Raw genomic sequence first — 18234 nt, 5'->3', positions numbered from 1 at the left:
AGCAGGCCAGGCAGCATCAGAGGAGCAGGAAAGCTGACGTTTTGGGTTGGGACCCTTCTTCAGAAATGAAGAAGGATCCCAACCTGCAATGTCAGCTTTCCTGATCCTCTGATGCTGCCTGGCCTGCTGTGTTCCTCCAGCTCCACACTATGTTATTTCTGATTCCAGCATCGGCAGTTCTTACTATCCCTTGTATATTATTAATCTACTTTTAAAACTAGAAATCTTTTCTAATTTCTCCAACAGCCTTGTTAACTTGTCCTGCCATCTCCAAAATTTTCTTTACGCAAACACCCAAGTCTCTTTACTCCTCTCAATTTTGTTTTAATATGGAACAATTATTTTACATTCCATGTGTACTTATTTATCACATCTTCAGTGGGTTCCAAATGCAGTGAACGTAGGAACAGAAGCTCAACATTTAACCCTTGTGCCTGCTCCATCAGTTAAAAAGACCACGGCTGTAGCTGCATCTCAAATCTATTCCTCTGCCCTCCCTTCATATTCCTTGATATCCTTGCTTAACAAATTGCTTTTGATGTGCAGCTATTATGGGTAAGCAGGTGCATTCAACAAATAACTCGTGCAAAGCAAGATTTAACATTCCAACTATCTGAGTTCATTCCACATTCCAAGACCTGAACAGATAACTTCCCTGAACATTCACGCCATATGCAGGTGAAGACTTGCTCCATCAAAAGTGCCGGTAATGCCTTCAGATCAGCCAGAATCCAAGGGCAGATCCATAAGCATGTAGGTAGCCTGGCCCTGAGGCCAGAGAGTGCAGACAGAAGTGAAAGGTCAGCATAGAACACAAACATGTGAAAATTTCAGCAAAGTGCAGCATCCACACTATAACTGGAGTTGGCCTACATAGAACACAACATTGTAAGAGAAGGCTCTACAGCTCCCAGCAGCAAAAGAGGAGATCTGTAAACTTAACAGTGCACCTTTGTCTTGATATTCACGGTGTCAACACTAATGTGTCATTGCTATGGTGTACCAGGCATATGCCATGGTTTGCTAGAAGTTCAAAGCTGTTCTCTTGTCCCACAGGACTGAACTGTCACTGCAACACAAGGCATTTAGGTACCGAAGGGCAGAGAAAGACATGGATTCCAGGGAAACACTTGACCAAACCGAAGCATAAAGCTCACACAGAGTGATTCTTTTCCCCTGCCAGCCTTTGGGGAGAATGGGCAGAATGTCAAAATTTGCTGGAGCTTTCGAAACAGCATCACCCAATGTTGAGTTGCATCTGAAGACCCACAAGAATGGCAATCACACGATTCCCATTCTAATATTGAGGTTTCCTCAGCTCTGAGTCAGTCTCAAAAGAAGGATAAAGGGGATGAAATAGTCCTGGTCAGGCTTGAACTTAACAACATTGGCCTTGCATGCAAGCTGTGCACTAAAACCCACAGCACTGCCCCCAGAGCCCAATATACGGGCACAGGTGATGACGAATAGTATTGCCCCGTTTTGCACCCCGACTCCATTTTCTTTTCCATTAGGGACCTGAAGGCACTTCACGAACAACGGACTGCTTTCAAATGTCATCCTGTCACTGAGGTGAAGGTGGCAGCCATTCTGACACAGCAAGATCCCATAAACAGCAACCAAATTATCACACAGAGTCATAGCCACCATTTGGATTTTCATTCCTCAGCACATCCCCAGCCGCCTTGTCCCCAAACCCACTCCACAACCCCATCGATTGCACAGCAGCTCAAAAGGCCTTCATTTTTGCCAACTGTTAGTCGCAGTGTGCCTTAAATCAAAGCCCAGCTCCCACTTGAACTGTATTAGACAGCAAAAAAAATCTTCCCAGCAGAAGATGAAACTCCTCGAGAGTGTCTCATTTTAACAATCCCATTCGGCGTGTCCGCTCCAGTTGCTGATAAAGATTATTGCAGGCACTGAGGCCTCCCTCACCACATTTAAATCAAAAGAGACGATTGAAAAATTGTCCCCTGCACCCTTTTACATTTCTGCCAATATCAACAGCAGTATATACAGTAGAAGCAGAAAATCTGTTAAACCGTTACCTTCTTTGCTGCCCTCATCTCGAACAGCGTAAGAACTGTCAGCGAGTCTATCTATCAAGGCAACTAGACACTGCTCAGAAAATGCACGAGTATAGAGGGGCCAGCTGTCTAGTCTCTCTTTCACGTGTTCTGTCCTCCTTGCTTGCTTGTTCTCTCTCTCTCTTGCTCTTGCTCTCTAAATTCCAGTCCATGAAAAAAAAATGCAGAGTCCAGAACACACCGACACCATCCACTGCACTGTTTATTTCTCTCTCTTCCTTTCATAGATAGCTCCAGAAAAAAAAAATTCAACCTTCAAGTTATCTCCTGAATCACTGCAAATGTTAAAAAAACGTAATCTCGCTTTCGTGCTTGTTTTCCAACTTACTAGCCTACTCCGACAGGAGACGCAGCACATAATCCGAGAGGTTGTCCATTGTTTTATCCCATTAGCATTTTGTAAACTGCATCGATCTGTTCCTTTCTCTAAACGCCCTCTGGAATTTGCAAAGGCTTCTGGCTAACAAGCTTTCCAAATGTCTTGAAGCATCATCAATCCCTCGCTTCAGTAAGCTCTTACTTAACTTCTTTGTTTCACTTTTCGCCATGAAACAATCTTTGAATCCTGACAGCTCATCTACTCTACGTTGCCTTGGCTACCTTAATGCCCGCTAACATATGGCAGCCTGGTTCACAGCCAAGTTTGCAACAACAACAACCTACATTTATATGGTGGCATGAATACAGTCAAATGTCCCCCGAGTCGAGGCAAACACACAATTTAAAGCTGTCCAAAAGCCCTTTCCTGGACTTTTTGGATTATTTAATCTCTTATGATCACTTTCTATAATTCTGCCTGGCATTTATTCGACATGATATTCTTCCCAGTACCCAACTGTAGGTGGCTTGGCTACATGCAGTGGTAGTATCTCAACCTCCAGGCCAGGAGGCCCAAGTTCAAGTAACCATGGCTTTCTAGTTAGAAGTTGTGTTTCAGGGGGTTATAACTCTAATGATTCTGAGTGCTGGCATGAGTTTCTCACAATTGCAGTGGTCTACATTTTCCTCCATTCTAACTACATGAAGACTTCTATGCAAATATTCCTGGCTTGGAAACTTAACGCTTCTTCTGAGGCAACTGATTCCTCTGAATTGGCCTGATTCTCCAACTAGCAGACTCCTCTAACCTCTGGAATCTTTTGAATCAAAACTCTGAAACTTTTGTTCTGAGGTCAAATCTAAAACAAATTGCTTTACAGTGTGTACTCTGCCTGTCATGAACCCAGCAGTATAAACTTTTTATCCTTTAACACTCCACAGTTCTCCTAAGCAAAGATCTGACATCAAGTAATAAAAGATGATACCAAAACAGGTGATTAAAAACATTAGAAGAAGAGGTAGGCTTTAAAGAAGTGGCTTAATAAATGAGGTGATAGAGAGACAGCGACTTAAGGTAGAAAGTCCAGTGCACTTTTCAAAAATTTATTGACATATTGAGCCATTGCAATTATACATACATTGCCAAAACAGCTGAATCTCAGAGGTAAGGTGTTAACATCAAGACTGCATTTGACTGAGTGTCACTTCATGGAGCCCAAACAGAACTATAATCAATAGGAACTTGGGGAAAATCTCTCTGCTGGTTGGACTCATATCTAGCACAAAGGAAAGTAATGTGATTGTTGGAAGTAACTCATCTCAGCTCCATAATATCTCTGCAGTAGCTCCTCAGGGTAGATAGCTTCATAAATGACCTGTTCAAAGATTCTATTACTCACTTCTGGAGTAAGTGGAAATAGTTCACGGGTATGGACACTACCACTCTGCCAAAAAGCCCCCTAAGTTCTTCAGCATTTTTTCTTAGGCCCAACCACTTCCAGCTGCTTCACCTTCCCATCCATTATGAGCTCAGAAATGGGGAAATTCGCTGACAATTGTACACTATTTAACATAATATGCAAATCCTCAGTTACTGAAGCAGTTCATGTCCAAATGCAACAAAGCCCGGGTAATATCCAGGTCTGGGCTGACAAGTGGCAAGTAACCACTTGTCAGGCAGTGACCATCTCCAACAAGAGAGAATCTAATCATTGCCACTTGACATTCAATGGCATTACCATCACTGACTCCCCCACTATCAACATCCTGGGGGTTATCATTGACCAGAAAGTGAACTGGACTAGCCACATAAACATAGTGCCTACAGGAGCAGATTACAGGATGGGAATTTTGTATTGAGTAACTCACAAGCTGACTCTCCAAAGCCTGTCCATCAATTTACAAGGCACAAGTCAGGAGTATTATTGCATGCTCCCTACTTGTCTGAATGAGTCCAGCTTCAACAACATTCGAGAAGCTTGACACCATCCACGGCAAAGCTGTCTGACTGATCGGCGCCACACCCACAAACATCCTCTCTCTCCACCACCTACCCTCAACAGCAGCAGGGTGTAGAATTGACAAGGTGACTGTAGAATTTCACCAATGTTCCCTAGACAGCACCTTTCAAACCCACGTCCACCATCTAGAAGGACAAAGCTATGAAGGTGTATAGCAACACCATCGCCTGCAAGTTCCCCTCCAAGCCACAAACCATCACTGTTCCTTCAGTGTTGCTGAGTTAAAATCCTGCAACTCCCAACTTAATGGCATTTTTGGTCTGCCTACCCCACCAAGGACTGCAGCGGTTCAAGAAGACAACTCATCACCAAGGGCAGCTAGAGATGGGCAATAAATGCTGGTCCAGCCAGCTATGTCCACATGACATGAATGAAAAAAAACAACCCCATGGTTTAGATAGCCCCATTATTGTAGAAAATGAGGGCATTAGCATAAAGAGCTATCAGGGCAGGTAAATAAAGTTTAGCCTGGGTGGTAGGTTTGAATGAGTGCCTCAAAGGCTGAGAGGGAAGTGGAACTTTGGGTCATTGTCTGTCACAAAGAATGAAAACTTGGATGCACCAAACTGGCAAAGTGCGAAGTGGATGGGCGCATGGATCAAAGAGGGTTGTAGAGCTGCAGGAGATTACAGAGATAGGAAAGGTGAGGCGTAGAGGTATTTGAAAACATCTGCCAGACCAGGAGTCAGTTTAGGCCAGTAGGTAATGGAATAAAGGGTTCTTAGGACTTAAACTAGATCACAGACAGCAGATCTATGGCTGAGCACTAGTTGAGGAATGGTGCAAGGTGGAAGCCCAATCAGGATAGTATTTGAATGGGCAAGTCTACAGTAACAAAAGCATCCATGAGTGTGCCTGATTGCACCAGCACTTAATTCTCTGAGATAGCACATAACTGCCACCTAAGCAACACAAGTTAGAATTTGAAAGATTTTCTCTTACCTCAGAAAGCTGTGACCATGATGATCTGATTGGCTTGAACTGCACGACTATTCTCTCGTCTGACTTCTGCCCTACTGTTTGCACATTCTGATCTGCATCCTCATCTGAATCTCCGTTATTCAGTGTCAGAGCCTTCTCTTTATAGTTCTGATAAAGTACTGCATTTTCTGCAAACAAAAGTCGACGATATGCAAATTGAAAGATTTGTATTTCCAGAACAAGATACACATCCTTGCGTGAACGACCCCAGTGTCCTTTATATCCAATGAAGCATTTCCTGAAAAGTAGTCAATGTTGCAATGTAGGAAATATGGAAACCAACTTGACACAACAAGATCCCACAAACAGCAATATGGTAATGGAAAAGATGACCTGTTTTTAGTGATGTTGGTTGAGGGATAAACATTGGCCACAATACCAGATAGAACTTCCTTGTCCTTCTTAGGAATAGAGCCATGGGACTTTTGTGCCACTGAGAGAGCAGGAAGGGTTTCATGTTAACATCTCATTGAAAAGGCAGGAGTTCTACCAACGCATAGCGCATGCTTGAAGAGGGTTCAGAGAAGTTACCAGGATTACAGAGGTGAGTGATACCAGGTACATGGAGACACCATTGAGAACTTTGATCGATTGCTTTAGATGAGAAGGAGAAGGTTCAACAGGGGTATTCAAACTTATGAATGATTTTCATTGAGTAAACAAGAATAAACTGGCAGGAAGATTAAAACCAAATGTTTATAGAATGAAGCTCATTGGCAAAAGAACAAGAGGGGAAATGAGTTTTTTTGCGTGATTTGTTGTTATGGTCTGCCTTAAAGGGAAGTGGAAGCAGATTGACAATACCTTTCAAAATAATTAGATAAATACTTTGAAATGAAACATATTTAGTGAACTGGGAAAGAGTGGGGCTGAGAGATAGTAGGAACTGCAGATGCTGGAGAATCTGAGATAACAAGGTCTAGAGCTGGATGAACACAGCAGGCCAAGCAGCATCAGACGAGCAGGAATGCTGACGTTTCGGGCCTAGACCCTTCTTCAGAAAAATCAGAGTGGGGATGAGTGAGCTGGCTAATTGCACAGTTCCTTAAAATAGGTGGTACACACATGATGAACTGATTAAGCTCTTGTGCTACAACATAAAAAAGCAAAAGAAATAGAAACAGGAGTAAGCTGTTCAGCCTATCAAACCTTCTCCACCATTCTGTATGGTGACCTGATAGAGTCATGGAGTCATACAGCATGGAAACAGACCCTTCGGTCCAACCAGTCCATGCCGACCATAATCCCAAACTAAACTAGTCCCACCTGCCTGCGCTTGGTCCATATCTCTCCAAACCTTCCCTATTCATGAACTTATCCAAATGCCTTTTAAACTGTATTCACATTCACCACTTCATCAGGAAGTTCATTCCACACACAAACCACTCTGTAAAAAAGTTGCCGCTTATATCCTTTTTAAATCTTTCTCCTCTCACCTTATAAGTATGGCCCCTGGTTTTGAACTCCCCCATGCTTTGGAAAAGACCCTTGTCATTCACCTTATCTATATCACTCATGATTTTATAAACCTCAATATGGTCACCTCTCAACCTCTTATGCTCCAGTGAAAAAAGTACCAGCCTTTCCAGTCTATTTTTATATCTCTAACCCTCCATTTCCGGCAACATCGTGGTAAATCTTTTCCAAACCCTCTCCAGTTTAATAGTATCCTTCCTATAACAGGGTGCCAGAACTGCACACGTTACTCCAGAAGAGGCCTCACCTATGTCCTATACAACCTCAACTTGACGTCCCAATGCCTATATTCAAAGGCAATGAATCGCAAGCTTTCCAAATACCATTCCAAACATCCTGTCTACCTGTGACGCAAGTTTCAAAGAATTGTCTACCTGAACTCCTAGGTCTCTCTGTTCTACCATGCTACCTACAGCTTTACCATTAATTGTATAAGTCCTATCCTTGTTTGTATTACCAAAATGCATCACATTTATCCAAATTAAACTCCATTGCCACTCCTCAGCCCCTTTGACGTAATTGATCAAGATCTCTTCTTGACTTCAACTCAATTTTTTTGCTTGTTCTCATCATGCTCAACTCCCCCATAGTTCAAAATACTGTATTCCTCTGATTCAAGAACATTTCCCAACTTTGAATCTATTCAATGATCCAGTCTTTATAGCCACCTAAGCTAAAAAGTTCCAAAAGTTAACAATCCAGGAGAAAAACAAATCTTTTCATTTTCATCTTAAATGGGAAATCCTTTACGCTGAAACCAAATGCCCTGTTCTAAATTTCCTCACATGGGGAAGCATCCTCTCAGAATTTCCTGTCAAACTCCCTCAGAATCTTACGTGTTGTAAGTAGATCACCTCGCATTCTTCGTAACTCCAATGAATATAGTGCTAACTTACTCAACCTTTCTTTACAAGACAATCCCTCCACCTAAGGAATCAGCCTAGTTCGTCTTTTCTGAACTGTCTCAAATGATAGTTTATCTCTTCTTAAATAAGGAGACCAAAACTGTACACAGTACTGCACATGCGGTCTCCTGATTGCCTTGTTTAATTGCCACAACATTTCCCCAGTTTTACATGCCATCCTCCTTGTGATAAAGACCAACATTCCATTTGCCTTTCTAATTACTTACTGTACCTGCACACTAAAATGTTTGTGTTCTATGTTAAGCAACAACAACAAACTGTGTAAAGCATTAATGAGTGACAAAAACTGTTCTCAGTAAGAGGTAACTATTTATATATGCACTGGTGAAATGACAAGAAATTGATTGATGGTTGGCACCAGTGTTGGAGGCATGCCCAGTTTGCTATGCTTCAATTACATAGACCATTGAGGTTCTTTTCAAAACAGGAGGTAATTCCAAAGAGAACGCAGTGTACCTAACTTTTGGACTCAAACTGGGTAGCTATTACTTTGAGAAAATCATTTATGAAATTTTACATTTTACACAGTGTCGAGCATGGTCAGCAGAACTTCTCATTTTAAAATGTGCACTCTCTCCAAATCAAAGTTGCACAAAATCTTTCCTTTTGCTTTGGAAGGAAAATGAGGAATAAGGGTCACTTCAATGCCAGAAGAATGACATCACCTGCGGGTGAGGCACTGATACATTTTGAAATTATGCCAATTAGTTTCATTTTGCTCAGGTAAACATATCTTTGTGTGATACTCCAAAGCAACTGCTAATCTCATCGGAAAAACCCTTTGTACAAACACATGGAACAAAGGCAGGAGAATGGGAATGGGAGGAGGCTATTCAGCCCTTCAGTCTTGTTGTGCTATCCAATTTGCTCATGGCCGATTTGGGCTGAACTACAACAATGCAACTATATCACCATTTTGGTAGGAAAACATTCCAGATTTCCATCAGTTGTGTGAAGAGGTACTTGCTGATATAACCCTTGAACAGGAAGCCTCAAATTTTAATGACTTTTTTCCCCTTTTTGTTCTGGGCTTCCCTCACCAACGGGGGGATAAAGTTTCTCTCTATCTGTACTATCAAATCCTTTAATTAAGCCTGTTTGAGGCACTCAATCTAATACCTTCAACATTCATTCCCACTACCACGAGCGCACAGTGACAGCACCATCTGCAAGGTGCACTGCAATAATTCCCTCAGCCACCTTCCAAACCCAGGACATCCACCACTTGGAAGGATAATAGCAGCAGATACTTACGAACACCACCATCTGCAAGATCCCTTCCAAGCCACTCACCATCCTAACTTATAACTGCATTGCCGTTCCTTCACTGTCACTGGGTCAAAATCCTGGACCCTCCTTCTGCATTCTGAAGAAGGGTCCAGACCCGAAACATCAGCTTTCCTGCTCCTCTGATGCTGCCTGGCCTGCAGTGTTCATCCAGCTCTACACCTTGTTATCTTAAATTCAGGGATGTCTGGTAACAGGCTGGTGATCGACGTTCACCAGATAACCGTCGAGGTGAAAATTAGCCCAGTGCAAATTGGCAGCAAGCACACTGCAAGTTTTTGAATGTGTTACGTGCAAACTGCCCAAGCATGATAGGTAAGAATTTGCATTTTTTTACCTCCTGCTGTATTCCCTTATTCTTACTTGTGTTTCAATGCTTCAATTCCAAGTGTAGTCACTAGCGTTCCACATAAATGAATGATCAGCCAGCATGGAACTGCACATCACAGCATGGAACTGCACAGCACAGCATGAGTCCATTCAGCCCATTGTACCTCATCTGTTTCTTTGAATGAGCCATCCCATTAGACCCCTTCATCTGTTGTTTCCATTCAACATCCCTAACAAAATCCCATGCTCATGATCATGTTGCTGTTTGTTGAAGTCACTTGTGTCCATATTTTCTCCATTACCACCACAATTATATAATCTTTTGATCATTAGCTACTGCATTCCACTTGGCAACATCTTTACCAATCAGAGTCTACTTGTCAATTTGTCAGTACTCTTTTCCTGTACAGTATAAATTTTTTTTTTCTCTTTATTGGTATTCTTGCAAATTGTCCTGATAAGTGCACTATAGAAAACTCCAACAAAATGCGTCAATTCTCAGCAAGACTAAAATAAAATCCTGAGGTCAATTTGACCCACTGATTAGCGGGTACACTTCGAGGGTAGTTAAACAGTTGCTAATTTGTAGCAAAATCCTGATGAAACACTGAGATACAGGCAGGAGATGTGATGATCCAAAGCTGGTTGATGAACTTTTTCTCTCGTGATAGCTATTGTCTTTATTTCTCTCCTCCTTTTGCCCCTCGATTATTCAATAATTTTTGAATGTTGCTAGTGTTTTCTACTGTGAAGACTCATGCAAAGTATTTACTCAAAATCAATTTATACAACTCCTATGCCATTACCTAGTTTGCCATTATTATTTCCCTAGCCTCATTCTCTAAAAGGCCTATATTCAATTTGGCTTCTCCCTCCCTTTTCATATATTTTAAGATGAACTTGTTGTCTATCTTGATATTACTGGTAAGTTTACCCTCCAAGTTTAATTTCTTTCTTTTTTTTGTCGTCTTTTGTTGGTTTTTAAAACTTTCCAAATCCTCTGTCTTACGACTAACTTTTGCTACATTGTATATTTTTCCTTTTAATCTGATGCTATCCTTAAATTCCCTAATTAACCATGGTTGGCTTATCTCCTTCCTCTCACTGGGATATGTCTTAAACTCCTGAGTTCTGAGGAAGAGTCACCAGATCAGAAATGTTAATTCTGATTTCTCTCCACAGATGCTGCCAGATCTGCTGCAATTTTCCAGCAATTTCTGTTTTTGTTTCTTAAACATCTGCCATTATTTCTCAAACGTCCTTGCTGATAAACTCCTTCCCCAGACCACTCTGCAATTATCGACGTAAAACTGGGGTTGATTCAAAATGCTTTACAACATCATGATGGGCATGGTTAAAGTGAATAGCCAAGGTCTTTTCCTCAGGGTAAGGAAGTCCAAAACAGGATGGCATAGGTTTAAGGTGAGAGGGGAAAGATTTAAAAGGGACCTAAAGGGCAACTCTTTCATGCAGAGGGTGGTGCATGTATGGAATGAGCTACCAGAGGAAGTGGTGGAAGCTGGTACAACTACAACATTTTAAAAGGCATCTGGATGGTTACTTGAATAGGAAGGGCTTAGTGGGAAATGGGCCAAATGCTGGCAAATGGGACTAGATTAAATTAGAATATCTAGTTGGCATGGACAAGCTGGACCGAAGGGTCTGTCTCTGTGCTGTACAACTCAATGAGTCTATGACTGTTTGTTTGAAGATTTTAACATCAGCTTTTTTCCAGTAATTATGGTTTGGAAGAAACCTTGAAATTGGACAAAGGAAAATTACTTCTGACGCACTATCTGGAACTTTGAGTGTTCATACAGTTACGTATCCCTGTGTATTAATCTTATGCCTTTAAGTTTCTAAGTAACTTTCTTTCAAGTGAGTGTAAGTGGTTTCACACACTGTCCTCCAGGAATGATAGCATTCTGGACATTTACATTGACAGCAATCACGTCACAGGCATCAATCTGGTATCAGTCACAAAGCTGTTCTTTTGAACTTGCACCATAATGATGTCACTCATTAAGAACACTCAATACAAGGTATGAATCTGACAGTTACCTTCCCCATCAAATGGGCCCTTGTTCGGCAGCTGCTTCTTCTCGAATTCCTTTCCACAATGAGAAGAGAAAAATAAAAGCGAGTTAGTGTTTGTGATTGCCTTTCTGCCTGCAATCATTCATAACATTCCACCGGAAGCATTCTTGTGATGGAGAGATAGACACAGAGAGAGAAAGAGGGAGAAACAGACAGTGAAGAGGTGGAGGAAAGACAAACAAACAGATGTGCACAGAATTCTATGGGAAAACAAAACCTGTATTTACACTCTGGATGTGCTAAAATATGCTTCATTGACAATGAGAGCCTTTTTGATTTGTAGTCACCATTGTAATGTGTGAACTGCAACAACCTCGTTACACACAATAAGCCCAACAATGTGATAATGACCAGATAGTATATTAGTCAGTGATGCCCACCAAGAGACAGTGTTGGCCATTTCACTAAAGGGAAGCCCCCTTCTCTTTTCAAAGTCACGTCCTGAACTCAATTTGCAGCCACCTCAGCGTCTGTTAAATTGTCCATAGTGTCCAAGTATATATAAGCTAGGTGTAAATGAAGGGATATGGTGGGGAGCCACGTCTGGGTAGGATGCTCTTCAAAGAGTTGGCGGAGACTCAGGGGGCTGAATGGCCTCATTCTGCAATGTAGGGATTATATGAGTTGAGGAATACAAGGTTTATATTGTTTCACTGGCTGATGTCACCAGTCATTGCATGTGGAGAGTGGAGACATAGGGCAGCCTGAACATCAACAGCACAGTTTGGCAGTAAAGGGAGAGAATTAGCGCAGCAGAGCCATGAATGAGTGGAGCACAAGGTGGTCAGCACAATTCAAACCCATGACTTCTACCATTGTGCAAGGCAGCAGATCGCTGGAAACACCACCACTGCAAGTTCCCTTTGAAGCCACACATCACTGTTCCTTCACTGCTGCCAGGTCAAAATCCTGCAGCTCCCCCACTGACAGCACTGTGGGTGTTCCTCCACCCCAAAGACTGCAGTGGCTCAAGAAGGCAGCTCATCACTGTCTTCTGAAGGGCAATTAAGGATTGGGAATAAAAGATGCCCTAACCAGCGGCAGCCACATCTTATCAACAAATAAACAAAACACTTTGTTTGGATGTTGTCCTGGAAAGATTACCACATAGTTACCTGATTCCAATGACCCTAGCCTACAGTCACCTGACACACCCCACCTCATGGGCCCCCACCTTGACAAAGCCAATTAGAAAGTGAGCTCATCATCAGATTGGATGGTTTTTGATAATCAGTTAAAACATATCCCATGCCAGTGTCTTAATAACTCAGAGGGCTTTTTTTTTTAAAAAAAGTCACCAAGTTTGCAAATGCCACCTTACAAGTTTTTGCTTTTGGTTTTGGTCGTAACATTGTCCTGGAGATCGCTCTTTAATCCACACAGTACTAGTAATGTTTGGTAGAAGACGGTGTGGTGCAGTGGTAAATCACTGGATTAGAAGTTCTGAGGCCCAAACTAATGCTCTGGAGCACTCCATGGTAATTGGTGGAATTAGAACTAATTAATCATCCTGGAATTGAAGTTTGACGCAGTGATCACGACTGGGCAACTACAGCCAATTGTAAAAACTCATTGAGTTCACCAATGTCCTTTAAGGAAGAAAATCTTCTGCCCTTCCCTGGTCTAGCCTATGTATGACTCCAAACCCACAGTAACATGGTTGATTCTGAACTGCCCTTGGAAACGCCTAGCAAACTATCTCATTCCAAGACAATTAGGGGTGGCCAATAAGTGCTGGCCTTGTTCTTCTTGTGTACATCCCATCAAAGATTGTTATTTTTTTCAAAAAAAGAAGCAAGAGCTTTATAAACTATTGCCAAAATGTTAGATTGTTGAATTTGTCAGGCCCATATATTTTTACTGTATTATGCATGTTTGTAGTGGGATAGGGTTAAGGGCAGGGCACAGAACGGTGCAATAAGTGAAGCAACATATGACTATTTGACTCTTTATGCATCACTTGTACATTAAAATGTGATATGCAGCTGCATGGTAGATTCTGAACTAGTTGTCAAAAACAAAAGGACAAATAAAACTTTTAAAAATGGACAAAACTGTGACAGATACACAAAAAGACAAACAGGTCAATAGGAAGGCAGATTCAGGTCAGAGAGAAAGGTAAATGGATAGGCAGACAGGAAGAGCACTGCTCTGTCAAAAGTCCACTGATCTCTGTTTGTGTGATAGACATTATACCCATGGTGTTGCTGGAGTTCATTGAAGAGGTATCAGGGATGATGAGGGTAATGCTGTTGACATGGTGTACATGGATTTTTAAAAAACATTTGATACAGTTGAACAAAAATTGTGGCTCACGGAATAAAAAGGACAGTAGCAACTTAGATGGAAAATGGCTGAGTAACAGGAAACAGAGTAACTGTTAATGGATATTTTTTAGGCCTGAGAAAGATTTGTAGTGGGATTCCTCCAATATTGATATTAATATCAACACCCACCTTTGCTTTGTATGGTTTATATAAATGATGCACAGGAGACAATTTCCAAGTTTGCAGGTGAGACAAAACTTAGGAGCATTGTAAACTGTGAGGAAGACAGTGCAGAATTTCAAAAAGACATTGACATGATGGTGGAATTTCAGATAGGTGGCAGATGAAGTTTCATACAAAGAAGTGTGAGGTGATACATTTTGCTAGAAAGAGCATGGAGAGACAGTTTAAAATAAATGATACTATTCTAAAGGGTATACAGGAGCACAGAGACCTGGGGTATACGTGCATAATTCACTAAAGGTGGTAAGACAAATGGAAGGAGAGGTTAATTAAACGTATTGTATTCTAGGTTTCATTGATAGTGGACTAGAGTACAAGAGCAGGATGGTGATGCTGAACCTGTATAAGACACTGATTAGACATCAGTAATGTATTATGTAGTTCTGGGCACCACACTATAGATGAATGTGAACATACTGGAGAGAGTGCAGAATATGTTTACAAGAAGAAAGATGAGAAACTTCAGTCATGAGGATAAATTGAAGAAGTGTGAACTGTATTACGTGAAGAGAAAGCTAAACAAAGATTTGATTGAAGCTTTCAAAATCCTGAGAGGTCCGGGTAGAGTAGACAGAGAGAAAATGTTTCTGCTTGTAAAAGGATCAACAGCAAGAGGGCACAGATTTAAAGTGATCTGCAAAAGAATTCAATGTGATGTTTTAAAAAAAATACCTTTTTCACACAGTGAGAGGTTTGGGTGTGGAGCACGCTGTCCAGAAGTTTGGGAGAGGTATGTTGATACAAGGTTTTCCAGAGGACATTAGATGAATACTTAACGAAAACTAGAGTGCAGGGTTATGGACAAATGACGGGAGAATGGCATTAAGTCATTAGGTTCATTTGCAGAGCCAATATAGATGTGATGGATCAAATGGCCTTTTCTGCATGTATGATAACCTGTGATTCCACATGGTATGTCATGTATGATAGATGGAATAACAGGAAAACAAAATTGAGATACAGATCCCACCATGTTTGAAGGCTCAGTGCACTGATCCAGCTCCTCCTTGCCATATGAAATATAACTTTCATAAGGGAACTGGATAAATACTATGGAGAGACAGCAAAGGGAATGGGGACTTATTGGATAACACTTTACAAGAGCTGTCACAGACACAATGCACTAAAGCCAAGGTCTTTTCCCCAGGGTAGGAGAGTCCAAAACTAGAGGGCACAGGTTGAAGATGAGAGGGGGAAAAGATTTAAAAGGGACCTAAGGGGCAACCTTTTCGTGCAGAGGGTGGTGCGTGAATGGAATGAGTTGCCAGAGGAGGTGGTGGAGGCGGATAGCATTACAACATTTAAAAGGCATCTGGATGGGTATATGAATAGGAAGGTTTAGAGGGATATGGGCCAAATGCTGGAAAATAGTATTAGTTTAATTTAGGATATCTGGTCAGCATGGACAAGTTGGACCGAAGGGTCTGTTTCCATGCTGTACATCTCTATGACTCTATGATCTCCTTTGCTCTGTGGTATTCCAAGGATTGCTGTTGCAAACAAAAACAGAAGTTGCTGGGAAAGCTCAGCAGGTCTGGCAGCACCTGTGAAGAAAAAGATCATAGTTAACGTTTCGGGTCCGGTGACCCTTCCTCAAAACTCAATGTTGTGAAGCTAGGCCCGAAGCGTCATTCAATAGAGTGGAATGCAGTGGATTAGGTACAATGGCTGGTGCACCTATCATTTAGAGCTCCCAATTTTCAGGTGATTTAAAGATAAAAAAAGTTCAGGTGGATCTTGAATTGCAAATTACCTTTCTACTCCTTGATTCAGTTTCTGTTTGAGAAAAATGAGTGAAATCTCATAACAATTACTTGCTGAGAAGTTGAAACAGGAAAAGCCCAATGACTACTGCATCACAGAGACTTAAGCAGCAGATCAATCCCGGAATAAATCTCACTGTCCATTGTGAGAGTTGCCCCTGATCAATGGATTGTGGTGTTAGTGTAACTCAACCATTGTGGCTCCAACCTCACAGTCACATGATTGAGTTCAAGTTCCACTCTCGTGACCTGAGCATCTAATTAGGACTGACCCTCCCAGTGCAGTAGTGAGGGAGTGCTGTGCAGTTGAAAGTATCTTCTTTCATTTGAGATGCTAAATGCAGGGTCCTCCCGAGGAGATGTAATAGATCCTGCAGCATCAGTTCAAAGAAGAGGGGCTGAGTTACCATTGGTGTCCTAGATGGTACTTATTCTTCATCCGACATCAGAAGAGAACACACGATCTGGTCATTATTGGCTTATAGGATCCTGCTGTGCAAAAGATACGCTGTCAAATTATTTCATTCAGACTTGGCACACAGGCGTGGCTGACATCTATTGCCCGTGCCTAACAGTCCTGGAAAATTTGGCGGTAAGCTGTCTTCTTGAACCACTGGAGATTTTGACCCAGCAACAAGGAAGAAATGGCGATATAATTCCAAGTCAGGATGGTGTGTCTCCTGCAGCATGGCAATTATGACCCTTCTGAAAAGTACTTAATTTGCTGTGAAGAACTTTCAGAGCTCCCTAAGTGGTTAGAGGAGCTACATCAATGCAAGTGGTTACTTCATCTTAACTCAATCGACGCTGGACCTCAGTCTGATCAAGAGATAAAGGGCTACAGTGGATCCTGTTCACACCCAGTGGTAGCCACAGATTGTCAAGCATTGTCACATTGCATTTTTTGTGGCAGCTTACTGTGCATAAATCAGCTTTTGTCTTTCCTACTATACAGTAAGCTGCAGAGAGAAAAAAACCTCAGTGAGCATAAAGCTTTCTGAGGCACCCTGAGAAGTGTGACAGAAACAGCGGTTCACACTTCACCCAGGGTTGGTCTACACCTCAGTCACGACTTCACATCTCTCAATGCCTTTAGCCAACAGAAATAAGCCACACTCCACCTGATTTGCGTGAAGACTCAGAGGGTTCCTAGCAACCCATTGAAACTAATAAATCAGCAAGAGGTGCAAGTGAGAGGCTGAGAAAGATGGGGAAAAAAACAAGGAATTTGTGTTTAAATTTTCCTGTGACGTTCTGATATTACAATAGACTTTGAGCCAAAGGACTAGCTACTTTCACAAGTCTGAAGTGTGGCAGGACGCTGAACTAAAACAATTTATTAGGAGGAAAGACAACTCCCATGAGTCTCACCGCGGCGAAGATAATGGCAGTGTCCCTGACCTAGGAATTCTTTAGCCCCTCCTCCTGCAAACTTCCTTTCTAACTTTCACTGGCAGAGGTTGAGTTGAGCAACTTTGCAGCAGGGAGTCAAATGGCAATGTGGCAAGAGCACAACTTTCCCACACTCCCCCAGCACGACAGAGCACAGGGGACTGAATTTGGCAACGGTCTATGCTCTCAGATTGGACCCTGGGAGCTGGCATCACCTCAGCAGAATGCTTGCTAAGCCCGCTACCCCTGCAAAGGTTTAAACACTCTGCTGGGCAAAGTGCCAAGACGGCTGTGTGGTAGAGAGAAGCCTTGCCAGCTCCCTGGGATTCTTAAACTTTCAAAAGCCACAGCCCGTGTTTAATTCAGATTCAGCAACACTCACTAAAAGTGTAAGATCTTCTAAAGAAGCCATGAATGAAATATGGCGTTGTTTAGTTGCGTAGATGGCTGTCAATGTCACTTTCGTTCAGAGCATGCAACATTATTCTTCAGGTTCTTTCATTCTTATGACGGGCTCCCGAGTCAGCTGGAGTGAAGCATCAAGGGATATGGAGCAAAGGCGGGAAAATGCAAGTGAATTGCAGCTCGGGCTCCATCCAAGAAAGAATTCACATCTCTACTGTTTCCACAACGTCAGGACATCCCAAAATGCTTTAAAGCCAATGACCCATTTTTTGATCATTTATGCTGTAAATGTCAGAAACACAGCAGCCAATCTACACCAGCAAACTCCCTGAAACTGCAGTGATAATGGTCAGCCGATTTGTTTGGAATACTGATGAGGGACAAACACTGTCAGGGCTCTTGGGGTCCAGTGATAGTCTCTACCTTCAGAGCCACAAGGTGTGGGTTCAAGTCTCATCCTGTTCCAGAGGTGTATCATAGTGTGTCTAAACAGATTGACTTTTAGAAACAAAAACATTGTTAAGGTGATATCTAATTGCTCTGTGGAGTCAACCCAAGGGTTTGAATGTCTTATTCCTAACATCACCACATTATAATTCTGTGATGCTAAGCACAGCATGCAAAGTGTGGAATTATTCCTG

At 42.0% G+C, this 18234-nt stretch overlaps 1 protein-coding gene across 1 annotated transcript in view; it reads right to left on the bottom strand.

Annotated features, from left to right (window-relative positions):
* Positions 1-18234, bottom strand: part of LOC109914594 (rho guanine nucleotide exchange factor 26) — a 178289-nt gene that overhangs the window by 144436 nt on the left and 15619 nt on the right. The window contains exons 3-5 of the mRNA XM_048604693.1: positions 11488-11536; positions 5340-5535; positions 2150-2177 (exon numbers count right to left, since the gene is read on the bottom strand). Coding sequence (XP_048460650.1) covers positions 2150-2177; positions 5340-5535; positions 11488-11536 — 273 coding nt within the window. The remainder of the gene's footprint in view (positions 1-2149; positions 2178-5339; positions 5536-11487; positions 11537-18234) is intronic.

Source organism: Rhincodon typus, chromosome 13 (assembly GCF_021869965.1).
Source record: "Rhincodon typus isolate 14 chromosome 13, sRhiTyp1.1, whole genome shotgun sequence".
Classification (NCBI taxonomy): domain Eukaryota; kingdom Metazoa; phylum Chordata; class Chondrichthyes; order Orectolobiformes; family Rhincodontidae; genus Rhincodon; species Rhincodon typus.
This window is presented reverse-complemented; position numbering and strand designations above follow the sequence as displayed.